The following is a 23467-nucleotide window of genomic DNA, read 5'->3' on the forward strand; positions in this document are numbered from 1 at the left end:
TAAAGCCATTTTAGGCTCATAAAAGGATTTCTTCTTTACTGAAGTAAGTAATCATCAAGTTTAGATCAAGATCTTTGTGGATTAAGGACAATAATGAGCCAATTTCAATCAAAATTTGTCACAATTTCTTGCTGGAAGTTTGAAACATTTTCAAGAATATCAACAGTTAATTTTACAACATTTTCTCTTAAATTTGAGTCTCATTTGGAAATTTCGAACAATTTCGATTGAAATTTAGTCATTAATGGCCCACAAATTCATGGGATTTTCAAAATAATTCTGCTTCTTTCTAAAATTTTCTACTTTCTGCTGCTTAAATTCAAAACATTTTCAGACAATCTTTATCATAAGCTTCATAGTTAAGTGTTTTCAGTTATACATAGTTCTCATTTAATTTATATCTAAACATTTAAGCATTACAGAACTCTCAAATTGGAAATTTTTTCATATCTATGTCCTACAAAATTAAAAAATCACTCGATCAGCTTGCGATTCCAACTTTACTTTCTATTTGATCTTAATATCTTTCGAACGGGGATGAAAGTAAAGGAAATAAGCAAGCTGATCAGTTCCAAAAAGTCATGTTGAGATCAGTATGTTCCCAAAAATATTGTATTTGGTCAGTGGCCGCATTTCTTGCAAATTTTCTTCGTTTCAACATCATCGACACTTCCTTCACGTTTTGATGAGAAATTCAATGACTTGACATTATCGAAGTCATCGCTGAATCGATTTTCAGTTTTAAATCGAACTTGTTGATTGTGGCTATGCATTAGGCATGAATTGTCACTAAAATATCCATCAATTGGTGATATAGACTCGAATGACGGCGATGACAATTCATTCCGGTCGTTGTCATTGATTGTAAGCTTAATTTTGGAATTAAGTCCTTTTCTACACTTTTTGGCACCGCCATGTAATGTTGGTGTTGTGTATGAAGATGAAATGAATGTGGACAAAATGGATGTTTCAGAGTACGACTGTCCCATAGCCAACGGCAGCGAATACTTCCGATAATCTTTCAGCGGTGCTAACTGCTGTGACCGTTCCTCAATTTCAAACAATTTATTATAAAACGAGAATCGAATGGCTGGTTCAGATTGCCGTTTGTCCATAAAATAGTTTGAATAGAAGTCATTGGGTCCTTTACTGGTGAATCGGAAGTCACTGAATTTATCTGTTGAATTATTCTCGTCGATGCTGTTCAAACTTGTCTGAAATGAGCTACTTGGTGATGAACTATCTTGAAAGTTTACGGATTTGTTGACTAATCTTGAGTATGATGAGTTGTAGTCCTGGAAATGATGAAAAATGCAAAAATTCAATGCAAATGTCGGTAAAGAAGATTTTCAAATTTTAAAAAACCGTTAATTTTACCTTCTTTTTATGGACTTTGTGATGACCTGCAGCGAGGTCTTTGGAAGATTTGCTTTGGTGATTCGGACTTGCAGACTGAATTGGCGTGTATTCATAATCTGTATTAATTAAATAAGCAAAGAAAAATTTTCATAACCTCAAAATTTTTTTTTTTTATTTTTTTTTCATTTAGGAATTTAAAGAACTTGCCGAATTTTATCTAGCGTGAATTAAATGTCTATAATCTATAGGAACAACTAGTTAAATTTGTTAACAAACTTTCTACACTACCTTGCCTTCGTACCTTCCTGACAAACATTCTCGTCACTTTCATCAATAGCTTGTTCTGCGCCGTTATTTACCTTAATTGGCTCAATACCTTGAATTGCGAGATCCATACGACTGTCAAGTGAGAATTGTCTACCCGACATTAAAATTCCTCTAACTCGTCTTCTCATCGCGGGTGAATCTTGGTTCTGCATGTGAATATTATTTACATTTTAATACTTAATGTTACGTAAAGTAACCAGGAACACATACCGCAATTCGTATGCCTGCATATGCTTTCGCTAAAAATTCATCAGCATCAATAATGGCTGCAAAACTACCATTGACTATTTTCGGTGACATTGGTGAGTTGGCTAATAAGAGACTCGAACCGAAGGCTTCGTTCTTCTCGCGTGTATCTTAAAATTATAAAAATGGAATTGTGGATTGTGTGAGGATGTTGAATAAAGACTTGTTTAATTTTTTTTATTGATTATTGCGAATTAAATGATAATAATAGTAAAGTTATGGAAGCGGTTGATGATGCCAAATTAAATTATAATGACTACTAGCTGTGCATGGAGCTGATAAGATTATGTACAGGAATAAATTGGGTTTGAGATAATAATGAGGAATTGAAGAACTGCTTAGTTTAGTTGTTGAGGGTCTATTCCTCAATATAGTCTTAATTAAGATATGAATTATGGTGTATCCTTATGATTGGTATATCACAGTCAACAACCCAAAAGGAACACGGTGTAGAAATGGTGGAAAATTCGGCACGAGGCCAAAATGATTCTAAGATCCGGCTTCAGACCAGACACAAGTCAGCTTAATACCAGAATCAAGTCGCATTGTGACCAGAGTCAAGTTGGCTTAGGACTTGAGTTAAATCGTCATAGGACTTGAGTCAAGTCAGATTAGGACTTGAGTCAAGTTGACCTGGTACTTGAGTCAAGTCGGCTTAGGACTTGAATCAAGTTGGCTTAGGACTTGAGTCGAGTCAGCTAAGGATTTGAGTCAAGTCAGCTTAGGACTTGAGTCAAGTTGCCTTAAGTCTTGAGCCAAGTTGGCTTTGGACTTGAGTGAAGACGGCTTATGACTTGAGTTAAGTTGGCTTAGGATTTAAGTCAAGTTGGTTTAGGAGTTGAGTCAAGTCGGCTTAGAACTTGAGTCAAGTCGGTTTAAACTTGAGTCAATTCGGTTTAGGACTTGAATTAAATTTAGGACATTAAAATAATTCCAAATTTTAATCTAAGCTTACAAAAATTAGCCATCATGGTGCCGTCAAGACAACTTCATGCCCTACCGTTAATACAGCAACATAGCAATCCCGTACCAAACACATTGTGCTGTTCAGAAAAAGCTTAAAAATTTCCTCGCTTGCTAACAACTCATTCATCATTATCTCAGTGCATATTTCTGTGTGACTCTCAAGAAAAGTTCAATTAATTTACCTTTAAGCAGCACTCGCTTATCGATCTTCACATTGGATTCTTCCAATATTTCCGAAGCCACATATCGTATCTCATTCCAATCTTTTATTATGTCATCGTTTGTTGTATGTGTCGATGTTACTGTAAAACGTATTACGTATTTTCCTTTAAGTGATGCGGGAACAGCATGAAGATTTCGTCGATGATTTAATCGCTTTAGGAGCTTCGTGGTTCGCAAAAGTTGTGAAGAAGAAATTTAAACTTGTTAAAAAATATTGGAAAGATTTATTTTAATCTGTACCTTTTCTGTTAGCTCGTTCTCGCCCCTTAGCCGGAAAACTACCATGCCTGAAAAATTTATGAGATGAAAGAAGTTAATGGAATTTTGTTAAGAATCTCCGATGCCTTTTTTGGACATGAAAATAATAAATTTTAAGCATTTAAGTCATACGAACCTAAATGTCTTGCAGCTGGAATTTCAAAGCGATTATCAGCAAGAATCAGTGCCTCAAATTTTTGTGCTAGTCGAACGCCTTCTCGGATGTGCTTTTGGAGTCCTTTAATGCCATAATTTCTAATCACAAACCAAAGCTTAATGGCTCTAAATCTTTTACTAAGTGGAATTTGCCAGTGCTGTAAGAATAAAAGTAATTAAGGATTGATCTTGATAATAAGAATCGTGTAATGACTGATAAACTTACCATAAAGTCAATAGCAAGTCCTGAGTTCTCATGCTGTAGATATAATGGCTCAACATTGAAGGTTCTATGTAGCGCTGCACTGTTGGTTACCCTGGAAAATTTATGAAATGTTATTTTAAAATCTGTGGCTTGACTGTGGGTTGTGGACAATATTGAGGCAAGGTTAATAAAATTGGAGTCTAAGGATGCTAGTCCTGACAGGACCTGCCTACAATTAGTCACCATAACATGTCAAGTTTATGCAGCTTTTGCAGTTTATGTCAGCCTGTTCTACTCGAAAGTGATTCCTTTAAAGCCTAGACATTCCAAATCCAATACTCACCACATTGCCGTACAATCAAAATGAACCATCAACCATTTTGATGGATTAAATGCAATTGAGTCAGCCTTTTCTATTCCTTTCGTCCACACTCGGAATTCGGGACAAATGAATGCTGAGCCAGCATAAGCTGAGTCAATATGTAGCCATAGATCAAATGCTCTGCATACATCTCCGATCTCGTCGAGATTATCAAATGCACAGGCTCCAGTTGTACCTGAATAATGAAAATATTGAGTTAGTTGAGCAATTCAGCACTTGAGCAGTATGCTGTGGTAAGTTTCATTTTTTCGAGATCCAGCATAGCTTTCAGAGCACCTTTAGCAAATTTTGAAGATTTGCCGTCAACACGTGACGAATTGACAATCTTATGACTATAATTTATCGTTCAGGATGTAGCATTTACACCATTAACTTACCTAATGTACAGCACACCTGTGAAAATTTCATACAAAATTAAAATCCATATAAAAATGAAAACTCAAATTTAAAATATTACCCAAAAGGGAATCAATCCATTCCTAATATCTTCTTCAATTGCTTCCTTCAATGCAGCACCTCGTAAGCTCAAGTTCGCATCTGCTTCTATAAATCTCATTCTCACGAGACCAATAAGTGCTGCCTTCTCCACACTTGAATGCGCCTGATCGGAACAATAAGCTACAAGTCTTGCATTAATTTCGGCATCTTGAAATCCTTGGGTATGCTCGTGGAATTTTCTAATTGCTTTGGTACGGCCGGCGAGAAGGCAGACTGGAATAAATTTGTAAATTGACTTTAGTTCCTTAAAGATATTTGAATTCCTTACCAAGCGTAGCTTCACTTGCTGTTGTTTGTATGACACCACCACCCCTGCCATTCTTAACATGAAGAAATGATTCAGGAAGTCCAATCATTTTACCAAGCCAATTCATAACAATTATTTCTAATTCTGTACATGCCGGTGATGAAGCCTTAGAAATAAAACGGAATTAAATACCAAAATTGAGCAATAAAAATTCGATTTTTCTTACCCATGTAAATCCAAGACTATTTATGGCATCAGCAAGCATATCACCAAGCAATGATGGATACGAATTTAATGCTGGAAAATATGCGTGCATGTGTGGACTCTGCCAATTGACAACACCAGGCATTATGACTCGCTCGATATCATTGAAAATTGACTCCCATTCTTCTGGATGATCTGGCGCCGATTCGGGTAATAAATTTTTCATATATCCTGGCTGCACAGCAGGAAATACATGACGATCTCGGATATTTTCTAGATAGTCTGCGATATAGTCGACCATTTCTTTCCCTGTCGAAGATGGAAAAGGTCGAAAATGAAAGGAATAAAAATGGTAATTTAAATGTTTTAAGGAAGATAAAGGAAATTAGACATTTGTATGCAAATTGCTTGTTTAGAGAAAATTGATTTTTTTAAAGTAAATTTAATGTTTGAGATTGGAAATTGTGATGGGAATTTGGATTTTGTGATTTTTCCAGGAACTTAAGAATGATAAGTTGATAAATTTTTGATTATTTAAGAATTTTTTAAAATTGTTCAAATTTTGTAAGATTTGATTTCATTTTAAACTCTTGAAAATTTGTAGCTATAAGTCAAAAATCGTGATTTTTAATGACTTTTTAAAACAAAATTCATAAAATTAGTTTTTTAAAAGAATTTTAAGATTTTCATAAATTTTGACATTTTTAGAGTTTTTAAAGATTTTTGAAATTTTTAATAATTTAGAATTTATTTTTAAAATTAGTTTTTTAAAAGAATTTTAAGATTTTTATAAATTTTGACATTTTTAGAGTTTTTAAAGATTTTTGAAATTTTTAATAATTTAGAATTTATTTTTAAAATTTTACATTTTAAGAACTTCTAAGATTTAAAGAATTTAAAGATTTTTAAATCATAAAATTGTAAATTTTCACAATTTTTTGCAAAAATTTCTTTCAAATTTCAAAATGACTAGAATCTCAATTTAAACAAATAAATTCACTTATTCTCATATTCACACTAAAATCAACTCAATAGTATCATTTTCAAATTTCACAACCATAAGGTTTAATCAAAAATCAATTATATGTCTGATTTATGCGAAAAAAAACCTTTTTTAAAATAGAAATGCGAAAGCCGGAAAGCAAAATTGTGCGTAGTCATTGTAAAAAAATCATTTTTTTTAGTGTGCGTAAGCCATAAATTTTGAATGAATTTGAAGGTCTTGGACAATTTTGAATGTCATGAATTTCTTTTGATTGAGTTTATGAATTTTTTTCATTCATACAAATTCGAATGATGATCTGAAATATGGGTGGTATAAAATAGGATTGTTGGGGCTGACAAATTGATTTGTATGCAATTTAGCTAAATACCATACAATGCCTGTATTTTAATCTCTTTTTTGATAGAATAATTACAGTGTTTTTGAATCAAATTCTAATTATTGATTACAATTGACCAGAATGCCACAAATCCGTTAATTGATCAAAAATCTGGCCCTAGACTGTCATGACTCTAACTTGGTAGCGAATTCGGTTTGAATTCGATTAGAATCCGACTCCATGCCAGAATCAAGCTGTCTTTTAGATCCTATAATCGACTTATGCTTTGCTGGTGAAGTTTATTTGAAATTTAGAATTCTAATTTCATCCAAAAAAGCAGTTCAAATAATTTTTGAAATTTTAAAATAAAAAATAAAGCCTAAACCTTCAAAAAACTTATTGAGCAACTTAATATTTGTTGTAATATTAAGTTTTTTGTAAAAATTTGCCTAATTTTCAAATTAAGACCCACATAATCAAAACTTGTAATCTTAGAAAATCACTTCTCATTTTCGCCAATATCATCAATTTTCTCATCAAATGGAATCTTTGTAATCCAAATCATTTATTCATCATCATTATGTAAAGCCCTCATAGTGTGAATTTATAGCTTTTATTTTCGCAAAAAAAAAAAACTTTCCAAAAATGAAAACTCGTTTGAAACTTTACACTTGGATATATTTCAAAATATACTTTTTTTATCAAATAGAAAGTGTAGAAAGTAAGGCAGAGGATGGGAAAGGATGATTTTTTTTGGATGTTTTTGGTGAGAAATTATTGTGAAAAATTGTTGGAAATTTTGAAATTGAATTCAAATTTGATTTAAATTGCTAAATTTAAAGAGTCTTTTTTGATAGAATTTTCATTAGAATTTTTGTTAAAATTTTAGAGTTTTAAATGAATTTTAAATTTTTATTCGAGTTTTTAATTTTTTTTTGTAAATTTATGTTTAAATTTCAAATTTCTTTCAATTTTTATTTGAATTTTTAAATCATTTTTTAACCTTTTTTTTTAGAATTTTAGATATTTTTACATTCTTACTCAAATTTTATAACATTCTTCAATTTTTGGTCGAATTTTGAATTATTTTAAACCTTTAATTAGAATTTTAAATTCTTTTTCAAATTAAATTTCAAAATAAAACAAAAACTTAAGTTAAAAAGCTCAATTTTTCTCAATTTTGTCATTTTCATCAAATTCTAAATTCACAAAAAAGTCTAATAAACTAAAAATTAGTCACACAAATTCTCAAACTCACCCCGCACACGATATTCATTAACATCCATTTTTATCACTTATTGCTTTATTTTCCAACACAAAGAAATTGATTAAAAATCAAGAAATTTATCAGAAAAACTACTTTTGTGATGTTCACCGGATAAAAATTTCACATAAAATGAATTAAAATGTAATAATTTATTTTATTGTGTAAGTAAAACTGAAAAGGAGCACTTTTAAGGATTCAAAAAATTAGTTTTAGTTTTGTTCTGTTCTACAGCACAATAGTTGTTGACTCCATGAAAAAATATAAAAGTAAATGATATTCTAATGCAATTATTATTGATATTTTGTTTAATAAAGTTATGTCATTTGATGCCGATTGTATTATATACACAAAAAATGTCTATGTCCTATTGCTTAGTTCCAGTTCTATCAGAAAAAACTTAAAAAAATTGCTTAAAACTCAAAAAACTTTCTTGCTCGATAGCTTCCGATTGCATATCGAGTTAAAAATGGAACCGACTTCCTTCGCGTTCTTGCTTTTATACAGTTTCAGTCACTGTCATCGGACGACCCAACAAATCCTTTCAAAAATAATGGACAATTTCATTTCATTAGAATTATTGCCCGTCCCTAGAGAGAATTTACTTCTTACGCATCTGATTCCTCGTGACTTCATTTGTTCATTTTAATGATGTTTCATTTCTCAAATCCTTATTATTGTCTTGTTTATTTTTATTATAATACTGCTCATGTTGTGATTTGATTCCAATATTGTAGACATTTAAAGGATATTTTCATTGATGGAAAGATACTGCCATTTGGTTCTAATTGAATTGTTTATTTTTATCTACTGATTTAGGTGCTATGTGTGATTTTATATTGGTGATATTTATAAATTTGTTTTATATCGGTTCCGCTTATTTAAGATTGAAAAAAGGACTAGGAATCAAAATAAATCAATGAAAATGCTCGGTTGTTCAGCTTAAGTGAATTGTATGCAAGGCTAAGGAATTTCGAGACCGAGAACAAGACTTCGCAGACTCGGGATGTGTCGATATCCTGGTTAAGACTGAGATTTTAATGAATTCCTTTGTATTCTCATTCTCAGTCTTACTTCAGGTTTCGCTCCCGGTCTCGTAATTTCGGGAAACATCAGGCCTGCAGTCTCACTGACTTAGTCGATCGTACAAATGAACTGTGATCCATAGGCTCTCTTAGTTGACTTCCTTACTTACTAACTGGAATCATACTCTGACTCAGAGCTTAAGTTATCACAAAAGGCTTTCCATCTGACTCTATTGCTGACCACATCACGAATCAAATCTCTTGCTTGACGTTTGAAGCTGACTCTATCGCTGGTTGCCCTTTGTCAAGTCCTGAAGCCTTTAACGAACTATTTTTTATTACAATTACTATTTTTAATTTCAAAAATAATTGAAACTATGTTTTTTGAATTTAGAGACAATATTGCAATTGCCAATTTGCATGCGGTACCCAGCATGAGACTCAGCTTCAGGAGCCAACTAAATGTGATCATTGATCGTAATTGAAATAAATATTTAGAAAAATAACCAAGTTTATTAAATTTTCAACATTAATATTTCATAATTTGACATTTGTAAAACCCTCAAACCAGATGAGCACATTCAGTCATCAAATCCACATTCCACATGTATAACATTTTGACAATTCTTGTCAAGAAATTCTTTAAAAAAAGAATATTTCAAGTTTCAATTTAAAAAAGCGACTTTCAAAAATCAATTTTCAACATTTCAAGATCTTTAATCTCCAAAATCATCAAAAGTGCCTTTTTATTTATTCATCATTGTAATAAGCACCTCAGAGAATGCCATTTTCAAACAATCAATCGAACATAAGCCTTTCCGTATTGAATTATCAATCATAAAATTAATTTTTCAAAAAAATTCACAATTTTTTTTTATTCTTCAAGAGAAAAAAAAGAGAATTTAAATATCACATCATCGATCGTAGAACGGAGAACTGCTCATCGACACAAATACAGACGTAAAGTTCACAAGACTATGTATAAACACATGTGAGCGAAAATTGCATATGTAGTTGCCGCAAAGTACGTTCGTTGACCCCAACGAGTTGAGTTGTGATATGAAAGAGAAAGAAATACACACAATATTATTCTTATTCTTATTTTACATGAAGATTCGATACAGAATAAAAGAAGAAGTCATGACCATTTTTTCTACGTACTGGAAAAATTGAGAATGAGTTGCCTACTCTCAACCATTTAGCTCTTAAATCGTGCAAAAAAAAAATAAGAATGCACAAGAATTGATACAGGAAGAATGTGTTGCCGCGATCCCACATTATGGATGTATAATGCACTAGAAGTTGTTACTTTTTGCCTATTGATAAAATACGGTAAAATTGTGACGTCATATTCTGTATAATTTTATACTTGATAAATAGTTTGATATGAAATTAATTTATGATGATAGAAATGTTATCTAAGCTACTTAAGAAAAAAAGCTGCTCAGCAGGCTATGTAAATATGCTATTATATACGCAAAAAAAAAAATGTGCGTGTAACTTAAGTAAGTAAGAAAAGGTTTTTGAGTGTTAAGTATAAGGCGCATTTTTTGATTGAAATGGAAATCTAAGCTAGATGTGACCATTGAATTTTTCTGAAAAATTGGTTAGAATCAATCTGAATTCTAGCCAACTTCGAGCTCTGACGACAGCTAATAAGAACTCAATTGTCCTATCCTTTTCTATGTGGCACTAGAGGTGTCTAGGTCATCTCGGAAAAGAAGGTTTCCATACAAAATCTACGTAGACTTCTTTTTCGGTATTCCTCTTGGATAACTTGATACTTTCGGAGTTTCCCTGCCAATATTTCATTCATATGGAAAATCTTGTTGCTCTTATTCTGAATTTTTCATGATTTTCTTCATGAGGATGGCCCGTTGCTTAATCTACCATCGCCAACAGCTTCAGTTTCATTTTGATCTTGTACATTAGCAGCCGACGCATCTAAACTACTAATAAAACGCAAATTTGGAAATTGTAGGGTTGGAACTAACGACTTTTGAGTCACGAAATCAAATTTGAGCTTGGCACCTTGCCTATTACTCTAAAGACACCTCGAGTGTACATATAACCATTAAAACTAGTCACTTTACTGCTTGACATTCCATCACCTTCAAAATGACAACCCTTCCAACACAAAACTTCTCCAAAATATGCTCAAAACTTCACTCCTTGATTTCTCCTTTATTTCACCATCTTGACTTTCATTAATTCAAATTTCATTCGGACAATGAGTCGCTGTCGAAAAAATTAAAATGAAAATTGCCAAATGTAGACATGACGAAAAAAGAACTGTTAATTGAATAGAATTAAAAAAAAAATCTGCATTCCATTGGATTATGGATATAAATATTTATAGATTGAGTCATGATTAACTGATTTTTTGATGATGAATCTTCAGTGGGGGTTAATTGATGTAATTTGGAAGGAATTTGAGAATCTTGAGATTCTTGTGAAACTTAATCTGAATTTTGATAAGGTTTTGAGATTAATGACTAGATTTATGATTAAAAGTTCAGGAAATCCAACAACTTTTTCAAAAATCCTTCATAATTTTCAATTTCCCAACTCAATTTTGCAATACAAAAATTAAATCAGCAGCAATTAACTCCTATGGCTTTACATGCCGTTCACTACCGCAATTTAAAACCCGATATCGAAGTCATAAAGCACTTACATAGCTACAATCATATTAAGGTTATGGAAATTATTGTTTAAATAAATATCAGACACAAACTAACTAATGAAAAAAGTAAAAAAAAAGAAGTCGAACAGGCAGGCATTAAAACCTCGTACAAGAATAAAAATACGCAAATGTTCGTTCTCCCTGACCTTACTTAAAAAATATATTGTGCATCATTGTATGCTCATATGTGCTAACTATAAGAAAATTAACTGCATTTTTACATTATTACGAAAATAACCACCTTTGAAATTAATACACACATGTGCCATATGCTGTATATTTATTGAGATTCTCATCTGTGGTGTGTGATTCAAAGAGATATACATATTTGGGTTCCTTTTTGATGTGGAAAGGTTGAACTTTTGGAAATTTTTATTATTTTTCGCAACTTGATTTTTTCAAGAATGGATGGATTCTAAAGTCATCTGTAAGGGATGTTTAAGGTGTACTTACTTATATGAACTTTCTTCCTGATTGAACAAAAATATTTCGATGAGCGCAAATCCAACTTTAATAATCTGGACTGAACCCTAACAGCCAAAGACCATGCTTTCTTGTTACAGAAATACCACTTACTTACTTAGTTCCTTGGCGAAGGCGCACGGAAGCCCATTGCCGCATTTAAAATTCGTCGATAGCTGGATCTGTCTTTAGATAACTTCTGCCAGTTTCTAATTTTCAGCACTTTTGCATCGTTGCTCATACAGCAATCCCATGAGCTTTTTGATCTTCCTCGAGATAACAGAAATACCACTACGGAACCTATAAGCTGACTCTTTGCCTGTTACGGGAAGTCGACTACTGATTTAACTCGAGTCGAGCTTTCCATACAAAATTCTAGTCGACTTCGAGCTCTGAAACGTTACAGTGAATTAATGACTAGTAACTGTCCAGTTGGTGTCTGGTTCTAATTTATTTTTGTCAAATAGAATTCTATTAAGTCTTTCACATGTTTTGAAATAGAATTTTTGAAATTGAGTTTCTAATATAATGACTCAGCAGTTTAAAAGTAATATTTTGGAAGCTATAGACTTAAATATGTCCAATTTGCAGAGAAGCTTACTTACTTTGTTGGCTGGACAGAACAATTTCTATCAATAGTCTTCTTCATATGACTCAAAAAGCTGGTTTGAACTGATAGAAGGCTGGTAAAGATAGAACTAATTTCAGACGTTCCCTACGAATGCCACACTATCCAAAGAAGTAAGAATTAAGGATTATATGTTAAATAGCTTCTGTGTAAATCCAAAAAAGCTATTAATTTGACTTTACATAAAAGAAATAAACAAAGAAATTACAAAAAATTGTCAAAATTTCTATCAAATAGCCGATAGTTTGCCTGTCTTGACCATTAACTAGCCTCTCGTACTTTTATATCGTTCTAGTTAATACCATAAATGTAATATACACATGGCAATATCATACATTAGTAGTTCGTTGTCTGTAATGTGACTACGTGATAATTCCAGGAATATTAAGTCTACAATATTTCCGAAGTGATTCAATATCAGCAAAAACTGTAAAAATCTTCCAGAAATTTCCCAAAAAAACTTATCCAAAAAGCTCCCGACCTTTCCAACAGTCAGATCATCTCACTAATATGATTTATACATCAACCACATAAAATATATTAATAGCAAATGTTTATTAACAAAGCACAAAAGGCAATACCAACAATTGAGCGACCAAAGTATCCACATGTATAAAATATATATATTTTTTATATGCCAAGCAAGTTTTTTTCTTTCTTTTCTTTATTCTTATACATTCACTGATCATTCCTTTCCTTCATCTCAGTCCAATGTTCTACTCAAAATTTATTTTCTCTCACATCGTATTTTTCTTCATTTCTCTTCTTGTTTAATGTTGTTTTTTTTTATCTTTGCATACGTTTGTTTGGTTCTTCTTCGATTTGGTTACCAATGGTAGTAGTTTGTGAGTGTCCGTTTGTCGAGGTCACATCATATATCGCGCTTTCTGTTCTTTTATGTTATTTCCTTATTTCGGATTTATTTTAAAGTTTTTTTCGCTACCTTACAATTTTTTGGTTGCTTACCGTGCGTTAATCGAAAAACTTTTTTGTTGTTTTCTTCCGGAAGAAAATTGAGAATTTCTGAAGTGTGAGAAAAATAGCGGAAGCGTGATTTTCATCAAATTAAAAGAAATTCGGAAAAAAGAGAAGAGAGAATATAAAAAAAAAATTATTTACAAACAATTTTGGATGTACACGAGCCATGAAGTGAGAATAAAATATCTTGCATTAACTACAGTACAAAGGAACTGCTGTTGTAATTGAAAGACACAATAAGGATTGAACAATTAGGATTAAACATAGACTTTGAGTACCTAATAAGTGTATAAGCAATTTATTTATTGGACTGTTGTATAAAGTGATATAATCGATAGAATATAGCCTATAATTAAGTTTATATAGAGACATTTGAGAACTTTTCTGTTGAAATCTTAATGGAACTTTAATTGTAGATTTCTTAGTGATTTAACAATTTTAAATACTTAAGGACTTTAGTGGAATTATTAGTTATCAATTTTTAATCATTTATTACTTAATCTATTATTAAATATATAGCAAAATTTAAAATAATTAATAGTAATTTGTGACAATATTTAATAAAATAGCTCATGTATCTAAGAACTTTGATACATTTAAGTTATTCAGAAAAAATCAAATTTAAAAGGACTAAAAATAATCATAGCAAACATTTGTAAAAGTTTTTAACATTAAATCATCAAAATTGAATTTGAATTTTAATTTGAATTCAATTGTTTTAAGGCAATTAAATTGCTTACAAAGTTATCGAAGGAATTCCAACACAAGGATTCAAGCAACAGTTCAAAAAGGATTAATCACATCAACAAACTTTGGAGAAAATTACTAATTTTCATATTTGTGGATTAAAAAATACATCAAGTTTAAAATGCCAAGCACAATAAGAGGTGAGTAAGAAGCTTTTATTTGAAAACCGGTTGACAAATCTTAAAATAGCTAGGAATCAATCTTTAGATCGAATAGCACAAATCGGTTGATTGTTCTAAAATACGACACCAGGCTTGCATGATTTTGACATGGTGTCGGATTTAAATGGAAACCAGACCGATCAGACTCTGACTTGTTGCTGATCTTAGTATAAATCCAAAACCATGCCAGAGCCACGCGAGTCTGGAGCCGAATTTCAGATCGATTTACTGACTTGCTCAATTCGGGTAATTAACTTAGGGAAGTTCAAGAAGTCAGACTCAATAAATCTCCCATTACTCGAGTATTAAATAAAGTATAAATTCTTAAATCAGACACGAGCAACACAAATTAATAAGGCTCCACCACGGAGCTTTTAAGGCATATGGCTGCATTCAGCGTCCACGTGGACGTGGTTTCAATTTGATGTTAGTAAAAGAACTTAAACGGAGCCTTAAAATCGTTGTGGTGGAACCTTCTTCATTTGTGTCACTTGAGAGACTGTTGGCAACTTAGAATTTGACCTAACTTCAAATTGCCATGAAAGTCATTAATGACAATTTGTTCATAACATAACAATCTCTTCTGAACCATCATCATCATACCCAAAAGCACATTTTTCCCGCCTTATAAAGCAACAATAATTTATATCCATTTTCTACCCAAAAGCACATTTTTCCCGCCTTATAAAGCAACAATAATTTATATCCATTTTCTAATCGATCGAGTTTATAAACAACAAATCCAACAAATAAATTAATTAAATTACCGTTAACATTAGAAAGATAATACAGCATTGATAAGTAAATGAAAAGAACACAAGAAATAACATGAATTGAACATTATTGCAATGACTTGTTCTAACTCTTTTTCTAATGCATTAAGCAATTATTTTGATGACTTCCACGCGTAGGCTGGTCTGTTTAGTTTAACGAGCATCAAGAATCGACTAGCGGTTCTTTCTGGATAATCAAATTCTTAGAATATTTATGTATAGCTTGTGGACTTTTGGATTGAAAAGATTTCTTTAAAGAACTTGATTACAATTTCATGATGATGGATTTATGGCTTATTTCTTATGAATCTTTAAGTATCTTACGCATTGTTCATAATGTTTGAGGTGTAATTATGATGGATTATGTGCGTGGTGATTTACAGTTTCTGAAAATTAATCAATATGCTGAAGACTAAGCATATCTTTTTTGATAAAAAGAAATCAAACAGGATATGCTGGTTGCGAATATTTTAAATAAATTTCTAATGCGTGATTTTACGCATTTTGAATTTAAAATTCAAATTTTTTTTCGAAGTTAACGGAAAACTTTGTCATATTTAAATGATATTAAGCTACACATACACAATTTTTTGGAAAAGTTAATTAGTAAATCTTTAAATTATGAATATTTACATGGATATTAACTTGTCTTAATACCAATTAATGATACAGCAGATGACATTATATGGAATTTCATCGACACTTGTGGAAAAGTCTGGAGATTATGGTGTAAATTTGATAAAATTTTGTGTCTGATAATTTTGTATGAGAATCTGGTATAATTAACAAGCTTAGAAGTCACATGAATTCGGATTTGCATCACCTTGATAACAGACTGGTGCCGGATAAAATTTACTTGTGTTTTCCTGGAAAGAGTTTGAAATTTGAGCAATTTTAAGTCTGAAATTTTACCGATTAAAAATTAGGTTTCTTGATACCGAGGCTTAGTCTTCTTCGTCTTGGTTTCGACGAATCTCGAAACTTTAAGAGAATCCTCTTGTAGTCTTTGTCTCGATTGAATTGTTCAATTGCTATTTTCAAGCATGAATGGGATTTTCAATGGAAAAGTTTATGTTATCCTGAGTTGATGTTTTTAGATTATTACAAAGAAATTCCTTACAACTTTAATGCAACTACATACATAGATATCAATAACAATTCAAAGAATATTCCATTCATCACTTCAAGTTCTTCCTAATTGATTCCTACAACATCACACCCAATCCCATAACTATCACAATCAATTCTAATCGCATCAAACAAAGAAAGATAAAGAAAAGATTCTGCATTTTCCGAAGATGAGTAAAAATGCTCACAAATAAGAGCATAATTTTGGGAGAAATAAATGAACAAGAAAATGTAAAAAAAAAAAAAACATAAACACAGAAAGAAACGCACGTGGAGAAGTGAGAGCATTTTTATTATAATATCAAAGCATTCACATGCGCAGTAATTTTGGTCGATAAATGTGATGTGTGAGAGAATGAAATGAAATAAAAAAAAAAGAATTGATAAAAACAGGATAAAAAAGGAGCAGCCGGGAATGAAAATTGAGAGATAAATGAAGGGTGTTGTGGAATTTTTTGAGAAGAATTTTGAGAATTTTAGTGAAAATTTGAGATTATTGAATGAAAATTAAGGAAAATTTGATTAAATTTAAGTGAATTTTTTTTGGATAATTTTCGTGTTTTTGTTTTCCAACAAACAAGGAAAATGAATTTTCTCTCATTGAAAATTTTCAGAGAAAGAAAATTCTCATAAAAAAAAACAATTTTTCCTCTTCTTCTCGCAATGCATTTCATAAAAGACATCAGCGGCATATAAACCAGCAGTTTCGGGAAATTAAAAAAAGACTTTTCATTCGGTGAAAAGTTTGAAATTGAAAATAAATTTCCATCGGAGTGAAAAGTTGGTGACTTAAATTTAGTTAAAATTTGTGACAATTGTGAATAAGCAAAACAAGTTCAAAGAAATCGCATTGGTGCAAAAAGAAGTTTCAATTTTTGTGTTTATAGTTCTTAAAATTTAATCAAATTCCACCACAGTCTAATCATTAAATATAAAATTAGTTCTAAATCTTTATCAATTAACATTCAAAAGTGTTCATTAGTTTTAATTAAAAAAAGGCAAATTTTTACATATAAAAAAATTAAAAAATTTATTAAAAAAAAACTCTTTTTTGCTTAAAGTAAACAAAAAAATTTCTCCCTTAAAAACGCTTATCGATTTTTTTATATTTTGTTATATTTTCCTTTTTCGGAATCTATTACGCAGAAAAATAAATTACTGTATCAAATCGATTCAATGGATTTAAACGCACAGTGCATAAGCAATTTAGAACATCATTAAGGAACAACTTTTGTGAGCATTTAAAATTGTCAAAATTGAAAATTTTCATAAATAAAAAAGAAAAAAAGGAAAAATTAAAAAGGCAGACAAAACAAGAAAATTGTGTCTCAGCTAACAGGCGCACAACTAGCGCCAAATATTATCGTTGAGGGAAAATCGTTGCGTGTGTATTGGAAAAAGCATCCCGAATTTCTTCCCCGTATCCAGAGACTGTGTACGTATGTGCATACAATCCGTGCAGTGAGAGGGCTAAAAAGAGAATGAGAGAAATAAGGAATACAATGCGTGTCAGATACATCCAGAAAATATTGATCCTTAAAAATTTTTGCATTCGTTGCCGCTCTTGTTACTTTTATTCCAGCATTTGCTGCTGCTAAAAAAGTCCTCTTTTTTGTAGAATTCGCGAAAAATAAAAATTTTTCAACGATAAAATTTTGTGACTTTTTTTTTGGCTAAGAAACGATTTTTTTATAGTCATTAATTAGACATTAATGTTTGATATTAAGCAACTTATTGGATATAAGGACATTTTTCGGCAAAAGACTGATTTTTTCTCAAATTTTTTAAATTTCTTCTTTTTTCATTTTTCGTGACTTCATTGATAAGGATAAATTGTTCAATTTTAAGGTGAAATTTTCTAATTCGTTGATAAAGTCGTGTTCATTAGTACAAAAGTGCAAAAAATTTCAAATTAAAAAAATCAAAGCTGTGCTTAAAAGTGACAAAAAAAAATTCTCAAAATTCAAAGCTAATTTCGAGCTTTTAAATTATCAAAAAATAAATTATACAGGAAGGAACGGAGGATATAAAATTAATACAAAGTGGCGTCAAACGATCAGAAGAGTGTGTTGCCACACCACACCAGCACATCAAGTTCATCACGTGGACAATCGAATGTGGAAACGACAATCATTGTCAGTGACATTGGTAACAGCATCAATAACGATAATACGCAAGTTATTGTGACACATTTACCAAAGTCATCATCAAATACATCGAAAGTAACGCAACAGACTTCCAAAATTTCAACTTCTTCGCATTCAAACGTTCAAAGTTCATCAGGAACAATGACAGGTGTGAATTTAAATTAACTTTTTTTGCTTTTTGTTACTTTGTGATAGAATTGGTATTGAAATTAAGTCAGCAGATGATGACAGGCTTGAAATGGAATTGAATTTATTTTGATGGGAAATTAAATATCTTTGTTTTTGCATTTCTTTGTCTTGGAAAAATTCTTAGGAAATGGGAGGAATTGAAGGTGTGTTTTTGTCTTTGTTTGCGATTTTCTGAGGAATTTGAAGAGTGAAATTCTAGAGATTCTGAATTGAAAAGTGTTAAATTTGACTTGAAATAAGAATGTTTCTTAGAAATTTTAATTTTTTTGTTTCAATTCTTTTAAATATAAATTTATGAAAATTTAATTTTGAAATCTTTTCTTTTGAATTAAAAAGCACAAATTAACAAATTTTAAATTTAGAAATCAAAATCTTCAAGCTTAAAAAACAACGAAATAGTGCAATTTTCAAATTTTTAAAATTAATAAATCAGTGTAAAATTTTTAAAATTCAAATTTTACTTAAAATTAATGCAATTTTAAAATTCAAAAATTAGCAAATCAATTCAATTTCTAGATTTTAAAATCTTTCAAAAGTTTAAAAAAATTATAGCATTTCAAATTTGGATTCAATTTCTTTAATTTGTTTCAAATTCATGACATAATCCTTCAAAACTTGATTTTCACTTTCCTAATTGAATTTCATTTTTTTCAATTCAATTTGAATTCTCCAAATGTTAATTTTTATTTCCGTAATTTTCGAACCATTTCAAAATAATGATTCTAAAAATATCCTTAAAAATTAGAATTCAAAATTAAGTATTTGAAAAAGTTCAAAATAAGTGAAAAATTCAATTTTGAAAATGATTTAAACATTCCAAGAACATTTATTTCAAAATACATCAAAACCCATTTCCTCGAAAAATTTCATTTAAATTGAGAATTTTTCCCCTAAACAAGCTATCACAAAAATCAACTAAACACAATATTGAATGAAATTCAATTGCATAAAATGTCTTCTAAGTATTCATTCCTTTATGCTCATGTTAACAAACATAATTTTCTTGAAATATAAGAAGCTTGAGCTTGCATCTTTGCTTTTCGTGTAGGAAAAGTTTATTGTACTTTGATAAACAATCAGAAGCAGATTTTGTTCCGAGAATTTATTTTTGTTAGTAAATTGTGAAGACTTTTAATGAAATTCGATGGAAAAATAGATTTCGAGATTGTTTTGTTGCCATGTGATAGAAATGGAATGATTTTGAAACTTTTAAGGATTCAATTGAGTTTTCAATTTTTAGACTGTTTTGTTTGGGGACTTTATGATTGTTTATTGAAGTTTAAGGAACTCTTAAGTTTGGTTCCTTTCTCAATATGGGAAATTCGTCGAATTCGGGTTATTAGGAAGATTTACTTAAAGTTGTTGCGATGTGATTGAGATATCTTGGAAAAGGGTTAAGCTCTAGCTGCCTTCGTCCAAGAATTTTCGTATCCGAAGGTCACACGGCGTAGGAAATGTGAAACATATAGCCCTAGGTCAATATGAGTTTGACGTGGAGCTGATTTTAGCAAAATCCAGTCTCAAACTGGCTTGAAGCTTCATTTTTCGAATTTTTTATGATGTGTACCTTTACAGTAAAGCCAAGACATTTAGAACTCTTCTAAGGAACAATTTTCATCAATATTTTGTGCATTAAAAAACGTTTTTGGGCTTTTTGTCTCAATTCTGAGAATCAAATTCAATTTATATTGTATCCAACCGCATGATCGTGTCAATAACCTTTCAATGCTGCAAAAAAATTGATACAATATCGGAATCTTTACTAAAACATGAAATTCTCATAAAATCCCATAAATTCAAACCCAAAAATACTGCTAACATCAATTTTATAGACTATCGACCTGGCCTACAGACTTATTTTTACTGAGAATCTTAAAAAAACCGTCTTTTTCTTGTGCAAAATTTACCTGGAGGTCATTGACTTCAATGTGATGCTTTCAGAAATAGTAGAGAGAACGCTAAAAGTCAGACTAGCTGGGGAACATATTGTGCACAAAAGATGTACATCATATAAAATTCACAAAATTTAACAACAATTTAAAATGAAAATTTCATCAAATTAATCATCCCAAAAAAAGTAAAAATCTCCCACAATCTTTGTGTACATCCACAATAAATCAACACTCATCTCACGTGTGTCTCTGTCTGTATTTTTATTTCTATTGCCTGAAAATTTCCCTATTGTCAAAAAAATGATTCAACGACAGAATGAATAAAATCAATTTTCAATCCGCTTGTCCAAACGTTTATCCACTCAGCAACAATGAAAAATTTACGGAAATTTTTATTTCAATCGTCAAGTCTGAAACAAGCGTAAAATAGCGAAATTTTAAAAAAACGAACCGAATGAGCCATAGAATGAAGGAATCAAAGAGAAAGAATTTAAAAAACACGAAATAATGAAAGAGAACTGAAAAATAACATTGTGATCATTGAAATAGCGGTATCAGTGCGTAAGATTCTTTTTTTTTTTTTATATGACCATAACCAGCCTTTCATTTCTTCAGTTAAAGCTAAAGTTGTTTTTTACAGCTATACGACTACAAATTTTCCCGTTAAAAGACGGTAAAGGCAAAAGTATGCACAAACACGTTAAGATATTCTTACGGTAAAAAAAGAGTAAGAATGGAAATAAAAAGAAAAGAAGCAGATGTCGTACAGTATAGAATGAAGGAACGGCGGATTACCATTGTAGAGATTCATGGATGATGAAATGAAAAGAATTTTTTTACTTTTTTTTGGGTGATGCTGGGTGTCTAACATTCATGAATTCTATCACTTGAGCACTTCTCGTTTGTGGAATAATTTATCAAAATTTTTTTAATGAAGTGCTTCTTATTTCTGATTATAATTCAGCTAATCAGACTTATGAAATATTATATTAGGTTTTTTGTTAGTTTTTCTACGAAATGCTGTAACGGAGCTTTTTTGAAGATTTTTTTAATTAAATTGCAAATTTTTATTTTATGAGAATTTTGACGCAAATATTTGATATAACTGTCAATAAATTGACAATAAAGTTTTTTTTTGAAATGTGACTGAATATTTAAAGATGATGATGAGGTAATGTTTGTTAAGCGGTTTTAGTTAGAAATGTGGGAATTTTTTTGAAGACTTTATTAGATATTTAGAAATGAGCTTGAATATTTTTGGGACTGATTTGCTCAAGATTTGTTAGATTCTTCCTAAGCGATGTTGACTTTTAGGTATTGCATATTTGAAACTGTAGGAACATCAATTGTGCTTAATTCTGATCTCAGACTCGTCATAGTATTGATCAGAATTGTCCAAACTTTAATTTATCATGGCACACCCTGGTGGTAAACCACGAGAACCGTAAATCTATTATATTCTACTCTTACAGTCAATAATGGGTAAGCAGTAGTCAATAAATCAGAATTCTTTGGCATTTCAATTCAGATTTGATATTCTTTAGAATTTGAAAGCTCTTCTCCTTAATTTGCATTGAATTTGTCAATTTAGTTCTAAATTTAATGAAAATTTGCAGATAAAATTCAAAATTCTTGAATTTTTCATAATTTAAACTCTAAAATTTGACTCAAAAGTTCCACAAATATTAAAATTCCAACCATAAAAAACCTCAAAGCTCATTAAAAAAAAGATTCTTTATAATCATACCTTCAACATATGTCAATTCTCATGAAACTTAATACCTCTCACCAGAATTTTTCATTACATTCCATTCTCTTAGTCATTATAATGATGATAATAATGATGAATTTTTGACATATTTATTGATGAGAAGCGGTGGAGCTGATAATGAATTATCATGAATCTTGTGCCACTCCTTTACTTTTTAAACGAAAAGAATCTCTTTGAAAGTAATGATGCATTTTCAGTAACTTGAATAATTTTTAATTTTAGTATAATTTATGAAGAATATAACGGAATTTAAGAAGAATTTCAATTAATTTTTAAAGTGACTTTCTATATAAATTATTATTATTGCAAAGGAATTTGCATTTTTTGAATAAATTAATGAAGGAAAATTTCATGATTCTTATTCTCCTTCTGTGGTGTCTGAGTAGAGTTGAATTCGAGAGTATCGAGTCATATATTGGCGAATCTGTCAGGTTGAGGGTAAAACCTCTGTACTCTAGAGGTAAGGTAACAGACTGAAAATATGTGTGATTCTTTTGCGAGTGCATATGTTCGATTCCCATCAGAAACCAAATCTCTCAATCATTAGATTGAGTGTTGTTGAAATGGCAACGATTCATGCAATACTCACGGCATTACATCCTTCTATTCTGATTAGGGAATAACTTGTATGTAGAACTATAGCTGCAGTAAGAAAGCTTTAAGGCTAATATAGCTTTATATAGAAGGAGGGTTTCTCAAAGTTTTGGATTTGATGAATTTTAGGGACTATTGAGGGAATTAATCGAAATCTGATGAATCTCAAGATTGAGACTCGGATTTCTTATTCTCAGTCTCAAGAGCCATTCCATAAGTAGCTAAAATATCCTTAAAGCCAAGGAAAACACTAGTAGAAATTACAATTTTAAGTGCCTGACTCTTCATTCTAAGACTTCTTCCTCCATAACATTCAAAAAGTTTAAAAAATCTCAATAAATTACCTTAAAACTCAAAAAATCATTGCAATAAATGTTCAAAAAATCTAATACCTATGTCTGTCGACATGCTGTAATATATCTTCCCAAAAACTTCAACCCACAAAACAATCAAATGAAAAATAATCTCTCTAAGAACATCACACAGAACGTCTCGTAAAAAGTTGTGCAAGAGTGTCATGATTGCAATAGTAAAGACTGAGACTCGAATTTTTCCCATGGGTACCGTATGAGACTTCATATAAATATTAGTTTCCTCATATATTACGTCAAATTTCATTTCAAGTTGAAT

The 23467-nt window shown here is 30.7% G+C and overlaps 1 protein-coding gene across 1 annotated transcript; it reads right to left on the reverse strand.

Annotated features, from left to right (window-relative positions):
• Window positions 1–1253: 1253 nt before the first annotated feature.
• Window positions 1254–8104, reverse strand: Hdc (histidine decarboxylase). Its single transcript, XM_070650075.1, has 14 exons — window positions 7651–8104; window positions 5093–5379; window positions 4888–5032; window positions 4579–4832; window positions 4499–4514; window positions 4083–4296; window positions 3761–3851; window positions 3515–3692; window positions 3361–3407; window positions 3081–3282; window positions 1897–2042; window positions 1648–1832; window positions 1378–1475; window positions 1254–1295 (listed from the first exon to the last, which is right to left on the reverse strand). Exons 1-13 carry the CDS (start codon window positions 7676–7678, stop codon window positions 1469–1471), a joined length of 1800 nt encoding a protein of 599 aa, XP_070506176.1. The 5' UTR covers window positions 7679–8104; the 3' UTR covers window positions 1254–1295; window positions 1378–1468.
• Window positions 8105–23467: the final 15363 nt, after the last annotated feature.

The sequence above is a fragment of the Chironomus tepperi genome, unplaced genomic scaffold (assembly GCF_022539635.2).
Source record: "Chironomus tepperi strain 1889 unplaced genomic scaffold, CSIRO-AGI_Ctep_v1 contig_445, whole genome shotgun sequence".
Taxonomy (NCBI): Eukaryota; Metazoa; Arthropoda; class Insecta; order Diptera; family Chironomidae; genus Chironomus; species Chironomus tepperi.